This window comes from Anneissia japonica, unplaced genomic scaffold, assembly GCF_011630105.1.
Source record: "Anneissia japonica isolate Jap-2015-1 unplaced genomic scaffold, ASM1163010v1 scaffold287759_len370742_cov166, whole genome shotgun sequence".
NCBI lineage: Eukaryota > Metazoa > Echinodermata > Crinoidea > Comatulida > Comatulidae > Anneissia > Anneissia japonica.
Window position 1 is genome coordinate 134,027 of NW_022698619.1, and position 9,272 is coordinate 143,298.

General features: G+C 36.6%; 2 protein-coding genes across 2 annotated transcripts in view; both read left to right on the plus strand.

Moving 5' to 3' along the window:
- Positions 1–2,737, plus strand: part of LOC117102683 (RANBP2-like and GRIP domain-containing protein 5/6) — a 33,841-nt gene extending 31,104 nt beyond the window's left edge. The window contains exons 24-26 of the mRNA XM_033243062.1: positions 717–1,998; positions 2,539–2,676; positions 2,709–2,737. Of these exons, the coding sequence (XP_033098953.1) occupies positions 717–1,998; positions 2,539–2,676; positions 2,709–2,737 (1,449 nt within the window). The remainder of the gene's footprint in view (positions 1–716; positions 1,999–2,538; positions 2,677–2,708) is intronic.
- Positions 2,738–8,592: 5,855 nt separating this feature from the next.
- Positions 8,593–9,272, plus strand: part of LOC117102684 (E3 SUMO-protein ligase RanBP2-like) — a 38,530-nt gene continuing 37,850 nt past the window's right edge. Inside the window, exon 1 of the mRNA XM_033243063.1 lies at positions 8,593–8,731. Coding sequence (XP_033098954.1) covers positions 8,660–8,731 — 72 coding nt within the window. The 5' untranslated portion in view covers positions 8,593–8,659. The remainder of the gene's footprint in view (positions 8,732–9,272) is intronic.

A 9,272-nucleotide genomic window follows, 5' to 3' on the forward strand; every position in this document is an offset into this window, starting at 1 on the left:
AATAAAGCGGAGGATGAAGACAAGGACAAGACACAAGTTGACAGTGCAGGTATGTACAAGCCATTACAGTTTTAAACTTCAAACTTTAATTTAATGATCAGGAAAAAGTTTATTAATTATGCCAATTTCAATATCTAATTCAAATGAATGATGGCAAGAAATGACCACAGCTAATAATTGTGGCTCCAAACCCATGAAACAGAAAATTATTTCATAATATTAATCATACTCACTGAAAAACTGTGCATTAAAAAGCTTTGAAACTGAAGGATAGACTACATACTACCCACTAACCTAAAATCTTTTAACAATTATGAACCACTTTGAACTAAGATATTTTTTTTATTTCACTCGCACAGTAATCCAAACCATGCAAAATCTTGGCAGAATAGCAGTAGGCCTAAGAGTACTCTAGGCGCATGTCATTATTTTGATTTGCGTTGCCTACTGGTAATATGAACGCATGCTTACCTAGGGACATAAGAAGAATAAGCAGGCCTAGAGGCAAGGTTTGCCCTCCCCTCCCCGGTTACGGGCCTGTACCTCAGTGTTAGCAAGTTTATATTATGTAATTTCTATATTTTCAGTTACTTCTGCACCAACATTCAGCTTTGGACAAAGTTTTGCTGCAGCAGTGAGAAAAACAATGAGTGAAGATGAGAAGAGTGAGCCAAGCACCTGTCTCTTATACACATCTAGATGTGTATAAGAGACAGAAATCACCAGGCATTCAACGATCGCCCGGTCTCATGAAATCACCAAGTCTGGATAAATCAGGAGATGATTCTTATTACAAAGATGATGATTATGATGGCTTGCATTTTGAGCCAGTTGTTCACCTTGATCCGGTTGAGCTGACAACTGGAGAGGAGAATGAGGATGTGATGTTCTGCCATCGAGCCAAGTTGTACCGGTTTAACAAGGAATCCAATGAGTGGAAGGAGCGTGGCATGGGTGATATCAAAATAATGAAGCACAAAGAAACCGGACTCTACCGTATATTAATGAGACGAGAACAGGTTCTTAAGTTATGTGCAAACCACTTCATTCAACCAGAGATGGATCTGCGTCCTAATTCAGGTTCTGATCGTTCTTGGGTGTGGACAGCAATGGATGCTTCTGATGATGGAAACGTCAAACCAGAATTACTGGCAGTTCGCTTTAAGACTTCAGATGTTGCTGCTGCATTTAAAGAAGCTTTTGAGAATGCTAAGGAAGCTGTCATAAAGATTAAAGGTAGCAATCAAGCTAAGCCAACAGAGAAAAAAATAGAGGATAAATCAAAAGAAGTGAAGAACGAAGACACAGAAGAAATCAAAACTGATCAAGTTGAAAAGAAAAGTACAGAAGAGAAGGGAGATACTCAAGTAGAGGAGAAAGATAATGAGGAGGAAGATGACGATGATGACGACGATAATGAGGAGAATGATGAAGAGGAGGAAGAGGAACAAAATGAAGAGGAAGATAAAGAAGAGAAAGAAGCTGAAGTTAAAGAGGAATATAAAGAGGATGAAGAAAATAAAGTGGAGGATGAAGAAGACGATAAAGTGGAGGAGGAAGAAGGTGATAAAGTGGTGGAGGAAGAAGGCGATAAAGTGGAGGAGGAAGAAGAAAATAAAGTGGAGGAGGAAGAAGACGATAAAGTGGTGGAGGAAGAAGGCGATAAAGTGGAGGAGGAAGAAGAAAATAAAGTGGAGGAGGACGAAGACGATAAAGTGGTGGAGGAAGAAGGCAATGAAGTGGAGGAGAAGGAAGATGATAAAGTGGAAGAGGAAGATGATAAATTGGAAGAGGAAGATGATAAAGTGGAAGAGGAAGATGATGAAGTGGAAGAGGAAGATGATGAAGAGGAAGATGATAAAGTGGAGGAGGCAGAAGACAATAAAGTGGAGGAGGCAGAAGACAATAAAGTGGAGGAGGCGGAAGACAAAAAAGCGGAGGATGAAGACAAAAAAGCGGAGGATGAAGACAAGGACAAGACACAAACTGACAGTGCAGGTATGTACAAGCCATTACAGTTTTAAACTTCAAACTTTAATTTAATGATCAGGAAAAAGTTTATTAATTATGCCAATTTCAATATCTCATTCCAATGAATGATGGCAAGAAATGACCACAGCTAACAATTGTGGCTCTCAAACCCATGAAACAGAAAATTATTTCATAATATTAATCATACTCACTGGAAAACTGTGCATTAAAAAGCTTTGAAACTGAAGGATAAACTACATACTACCCACTAACCTAAAATCTTTTAACAATTATGAACCACTTTGAACTAAGATATTTTTTTTATTTCACTCGCACAGTATTCCAAACCATGCAAAATCTTGGGAGAATAGCAGTAGGCCTAAGAGTACTCTTACCGCATGTCATTATTTTGATTTCCGTTGCCTACTGGTAATATGAACGCATGCTTAACTAGGGACATAAGAAGAATAAGCAGGCCTAGAGACAAGGTTTGCCCTCTCCTCCCCGGTTACGGGCCTGTACCTCAGTGTTAGCAAGTTTTATATTATGTAATTTCTATATTTTCAGTTACTTCTGCACCAACATTCAGCTTTGGACAAAGTTTTGCTGCAGCAGTGAGAAAAACAATGAGTGAAGGTTATTACCCAGAGGAAGAACTGCAGTTTAAGCCAGTTGTCACACTAAAAGAAATTGAAGTTAAAACTGGTGAGGAGGAAGAAGAACAGTTATTCTGCCAGCGTGCGAAACTGTACCACTGGAATCGTGAGACGGCACAGTGGAAAGAAAAATGTCAAGGCAGTTAAAGTAAGAGAAGTAGTTTTTACATTTTTTTTTTTGCATTTTATATCATATTTCTGAATTTAATCATATTGCTTTGTTATAACAATAATTGTCTGTATAAGCTTAATCCCATGTTTTACCATCCCCTAATTCAAAGAGGTCTGGAATAGAAGTTCTACGTTTTGCGTAGCTACATCTTGCAAAGGACTTAATGGTCTGTAAGTGACACACTGTGAAACTAATTTTCAGGTACACAAAGAAAACTGAAATGGTCTGGAAAATAAAAGTTTGTTCTATGGTGATTAATTTGTGGCCTGTGAAAATATATTAGAATTCCTGTGTGTGTGGCCTGCTAACCATCTTCGTTATGTACACCCGACACCGATCATTTCTAAAAGTAATACCGTAAAACCTTGAATTAAAGCCTAGTGGGCTTAATCTTGAGATCAAGCCAATCTCGAATTTAAGCCCCATCTTTAGTTTGCAAAATTAGCCTCGGAAGCCCATGGGTTTCTTTTCAAGATAGCATAGGCTTCTTTTCGAGATAGTACGGCACAAACACTCTGCATGAATTTCAGAAAACAAAATAATTTAATAACAAGCTTGGTTTATACATTAGTTTAGTTGATTTAATGCCATTTAAATACACTTCATGATCCAGATTGATGTTACAATGGCCTTATTTATTTTTTTATAGTACAAATTCACAAAATTTACAGCATTCATTTTGAAAAGAAGTCCCCCCCCCTCCTCTTTACTTTGCAAAGTCACCTCGAAATGAAGCCCATCTTGAAAAGAAGCCCATTCAAAGTTTGCGAAAAAAAGCACAGGGCTTCAATTCATGGTTTTACGGTAATAAAAAGGGAGATAAAAACAGGATAAAAATAGTGCATACAGGTTGAAGCACATTGTAAACATCAACGTTTGGGTGCAGCCCTCAGTGTAAAATCCAAAAATTCACTTTGGCACTCTGACCCAATTTCATGCCCACCCTGATTTAACTAACTGCAATTTTTTGTATAAGGGATGTTTTCATACATGCCAACTAGGTTATTGTTTGTTATCTAATTTATTTGTTTTGTTGTTTATTACTGAAAATAAATTTTTGTGCTTTGCAGGCTAAAGTTCTATTCACACTATCATATTTTATGTCTCAAATAAATGTGATATTCCAACATTCTGGGTGTAATATGACATCATGCCCATATATGGGCACATCATACACATTTTTCACATTCAATTTGACAGTGTGGACTATCAAATATTATTCGACAAAAGCATGTGACATGCCCAAATATGGTCATGATGACATCACATCATGACCATATATAGGCACATCATTACTATATATGGGCATACATTTTTTTGCCAAAGAAAAGTTGATAGTGTGGATGGAGCATAATAAGTAGCTTTAAATTTGTGGACTGTAGACTGCATTTTATTGAATGATAAAAGTAAAGCCAATCACAACAATTGTCCATTATACATTTTAATCTGTTCATTTTTTCTCTTTCAGATTCTACAGAGTGTTATCTGGTTGATAAATCACAATATAGACTGTTGTATGTCATCACAGGAATTTTACCAGTCGGCATGTATTTCATGGAATTATCTAAACACAACCTTTTCTGTTTCATTTTTGCTAAGCTTGTAAAACTTGAAAATTCATATATTTGATTACTTATTTAAAAATTCAAATATTTGATTACTTTTTTAGTAAGTTAATAATCTTTTCCAAAAATGTTTAAATTTTGAAAATTAGAATATTACAATACTGTATTTTCTTCACCAATTTGCAGAGACATAAGTAGTCCCATTTCTGTATTTTTCATATAGATTTGGTAATCATTCTAATGTCATTTTCAATGATTTGGATTTGTGTTGGACAGCATGAGAAGGTTAACATTACTGTATTTGCAATACTAATTAATGTGTCATTTCAATTACAAATTGATGAAATAATAATTAGTAATTGATGGTGATCATGACAATAAAAACAATACCATAAACTGATAATAACCATCTTATCAAAATTTGTGTTATTTGGCACTTAGCAACAGTGTCTATGGTTATCAGTCATATTGTTTTTTGGCAACTCATTGATTTGATCTCTGATACTATAGGATACAAAATTGCTGTATATCATGTTTGAAATGATTTTAGAAATTAAAAGAACATAATTAAAATAGTTTTGCTTCTATATCATCATTTTATATGATTTGTGTTGCTATAAACATCATTTAATATGAATATTGTTGTTATAGCATCATTTGATGTGGCTGTTGTTATGGCATCATTTGATCCTAATTGATGTTGTAATGACATCATGTGATGTAATAGTGTTGCTGTGGCACCATTCGATATGGTTTTGATATGATCAGTGTTGCTCTGGCATCATTTGATATGATTGGTGTTGCTATGGCATCATTTGATATGATTGGTCGGTATTACTGTTTCACTCATCTCCATTTCATATGTTCCCAGTTGTACAAAAGTATGTTTATAATTATATGAAATTTAGGATGTTTGTATAAGTTTAAAAAGAAATATAAATCAGTACCTATGGAATTCTCTGTATCGCCATACAATATTCCAAGTAATAAATAATTTTTTGTATGTGTTTTTAACTTGCATGTACCCTAATAATATTGTGGTTAACTCAAACTCGTTAGCCTGTTTGTTAATTAGCATGATATAATGGTAGCTCACAAGGTTTGTGATTAAGTATTTAGTCGACTAAAAACTCATGTTTTCATATTTTTTGTATTTCATTTTCATGAATGTTTATATTAAATGCTTCAGTGGAATATAAATGTATTTTTTGGCTGCTATTTTCATCTAATAAATGTACTGAACTGAATAAAAAATTGTATTTTTTTTTTGTTTATCTACTGTATATATGTGGTAGCGTATTTATTCGAATAAATGTCCCGCGTTGAATATACGCCTCATTTGAATACATGTCCCTTAAAGAATCCCATTCAGAATACATGCTTCCCTCAAAGTGCCCAATGCTTTCGTTTTTTCCCCAAATAAACGCCCCATTAAATTCCAATTGCTAATAAAAGATCATGAGAAACTTGTGCTCCATTTTGACTTTAATGGTGATGTGATGACTTTTACTATATAAGAGTGTCATTTGTGGCCATCTAGAGGGTACTATTTCCTCAAATTTTCCTCACTCAGCCCTGACCATGGTGGGGCTGAGGTGTGGACTCGCGTCTTTGGAGTAGCTGAATTTAAGTCAATACATCAAACACAATTGTTACAATAGATTTATTTTCTATGGCACATCACTCATTAATTTCTATGGGTGCCGTGGGAATCGCTAATGAAAGATCATGAGAAAATTGTTGGCACTTTATTTGACTATAATGGTAATTCGGTGAATTTTACTATTTAGATTATAAGAGTAGGCCTTTCATTTCTGGCCATCTAGAGCCATGCTTCCCAAACTAAGGGTTGCGACCCAAAAATGGGTCGCCAGACTTTTGCATTGGGTCGCGGGCCGGTTTGCAAAAATAGAATCAATTTATGTGCTCATTTTCAGAGAGTTAATCAGGTCTGATGACTAAAAAACAGCATGTTTAGGTGAATCCTCATTAGAACAATGTTTTATTATATGCCCACAATGAATATTCTGAAATTCATATGACTAGTATTATTTTTCTGTTGCTGTTTACCACAACATAATTGTGTAAATCTGCTTTCAACTGTTCAAAAAACAATTTATAGAAATCAACTGAAAATAGAAAATTACTGTAAGGTGACCTAAAAATTACATTATCCAAATGAATTTTAAGTGTGTAACTATTGCAAATGCAAAAATATACCAAAAAGCACTTGCCATACAGTTTTGTTGATAAGGCAGTATAACCAGTGCAGTGGTGCATACTGTTGGTGCTTGAACACCCCCGTTCAGAAGTTGAAAGTGCCCCTTCTTAATTAATGTTATGCCATTTTCCGCCATCTTGAAGTCCCAAATTCTTACAATTGTCTAACCCCAGCCACAACTATGGTTGGCTGAGGTGGATGGTAGTTTCCATAAACTTTAGGTATCCAAGTGCCATTTTCAGGCATCCGTAAAGTCTCAAATTCTTAAAATCATATGCGCCCCAAAACCATAGTGGGGCTCAGGTAGATATAAGTCACAGATTTTTGAAATTCAAGTGTTATTTTGTGGTATCTATAAGTCTCAAATTCTTTAAATTTTCCAACTATGGTGGGGCTCAGGTGATATCGTAGTTTTTAGAATTTTAAGTGCCATTTTCGTGCACCTATAATTTATTTAATTTTATTAATTTTATGGATTTATTTTTACTCATTTTGTCAAAAATAAAAAGAATTAAAAGGTAATTTAAGTTCCATATTCGGGCATCCTGGTACAAAATACTGAAAATATTCTAACGTCACCGCCAACCATGGAGGTGCTGACGTGTTGTGGACTCTCATTCCATTAGCGCCTCCCCCACCATTCCCTAAATTCTTGATAAGCAACTGGTAAACACAGGGTTAAAATTTAGGTATAAAATTCATTAAATTTAAATTCAATGGTTGAAAATAATTTGTCCAGGAAAGTTGATTATATTTTCATTTCAAATATTAAAGGTTGTCTAATTTTCCAGTGGAGGGTTCACTGCTCCCCCACCCTCCAATTAAAAAAAATGGAGAAAAAGGGAAAATTGTAATCAAATTCAATCTGAGAGTGCCATTTCCAGCCATCTATGTTTGCCATAATCATAAAATTTCTTACCTCAGCCCCAACCATGGTGGGGCTAGAGGTGGATGGTACCATCTATTTGTGAAAACTCTCAGTTGGGGGTCCCCCTTATTACCAAATCCTGTATACGCCACTGGTTTCTCTCAAAAGGGAGATCATTAGTAAACAATAAGCGCTGTATACTAATGTCAAATTTTAAAAGCATTACATTTTTTGTGATAAGGTCATGTGCAATTTACTAAGACATTTAATTATTATTATGGTGACTTGTCTGGGAAATCATGCAATTGAGTCCCAGAGAAAAAAGTTTGGGAAGCGGGGGTCTAGAGGGTACTATTTCCTCGAATTTTCGCACCTCAGCCCCAACCATGGTTGAGGTGGATGGGTAGTCACTAAATGTCCTCTTCCCCCACCCCAAAACAGACCTGCTTCCTTGCTTTAGTGAGTTGACCATGGGAAGTTGGGCCTTCATAATCTTTTCCCCCTCCCCGTAAGTTTGAGCCCAGATTCTCCCCTGTATACTACGTATGAGCATGGGAACAGTGCTCGCCACCTCACCACCGAGTGAGTGACATCCAGTAGGATTTCTCAATTATACTGTACAATCAAGATCAAGGTATTAATAATTTAACAGTGTCAAGAAAACCTCCTCTGGTACAACTGAACCTGGCAACCAAAGGCTGGCAACCTAGATGGGGATTTTCCCATCGGACATCAATGTGCCCCGCGCTCCCTATGACTATTTAATCGTAACAAACTCTAAAGTGCTTTGGTAATTTACTTGAGAATTGAGACAGTAACACTCAGTGGCGTGTCTGCAGGGTGGTGGGGGTGGGCCCACACCCCATAAAAATTACTCGCGCCTTCCCCAGTCAAACCCCCAAAAGTCAAGTGTTAAAATCACCTTATTTTGCGAATAGCTCCCCTCGACTGATCATCGAGCCCTCTTCCCCTCCCCCCCCCCCCCCTTCNNNNTCTAGAAACGCCACTGGTAACACTCTAGGTCTAGCGGGTGTCTGTAAACCAGAACATGGCCTCTTTTATTGTTGAAATATTATATGTAAAAAAACATTAGTGGGAAATACCCACATGTGCTGGGTCCGTCAATACAGACAGTGAGAATGAGATGAACTTTGTTTCGAAACTGATCAGTGATGATACTTGATATATATTTTTTTACAATAAAATATGTCACGGTCCAAAACAGAGGTTGATAACTTTATTGCCTCTTTCAGAAGAAAAGCAAAAAGCGAACAAGAGGTACGTTATTCTCGATAATTGTTTTGGAATGAATTGAATGTTTAGCTGACTAGGCTGACCTAGGCTATCCGCCTAATAAGCGATCTAGGCATTGTATTGATTGCGTGGCGTTGGCTTGGCGCCCGGACGTTCGAGAGTGGCGAAGATCTTTCACGCTTAAAAAGATATCTTTATCACACGACCATCTAAAGAAAACCTTTCTAGCTTTGACACTGTTTGGCGAGATGGGTTAGTAGAGTGAATTGGTATTAGGGAAAATTTACTTAAGATCATTAGGAATCGGTATACAAATGATAATGTAAAACAAGGGCAAAGTTGTAAGGCCTTTTCCTTCCACGAATCGGTAGACATCTTGAAGTGATGACAAACAACCCAAGTCCTGTCTCTTATACACATCTAGATGTGTATAAGAGACAGCCCACACCCCATAAAAATTACTCGCGCCTTCCCCAGTCAAACCCCCAAAAGTCAAGTGTTAAAATCACCTTATTTTGCGAATAGCTCCCCTCGACTGATCATCGAGCAGTCTCCCCCCCCCCCC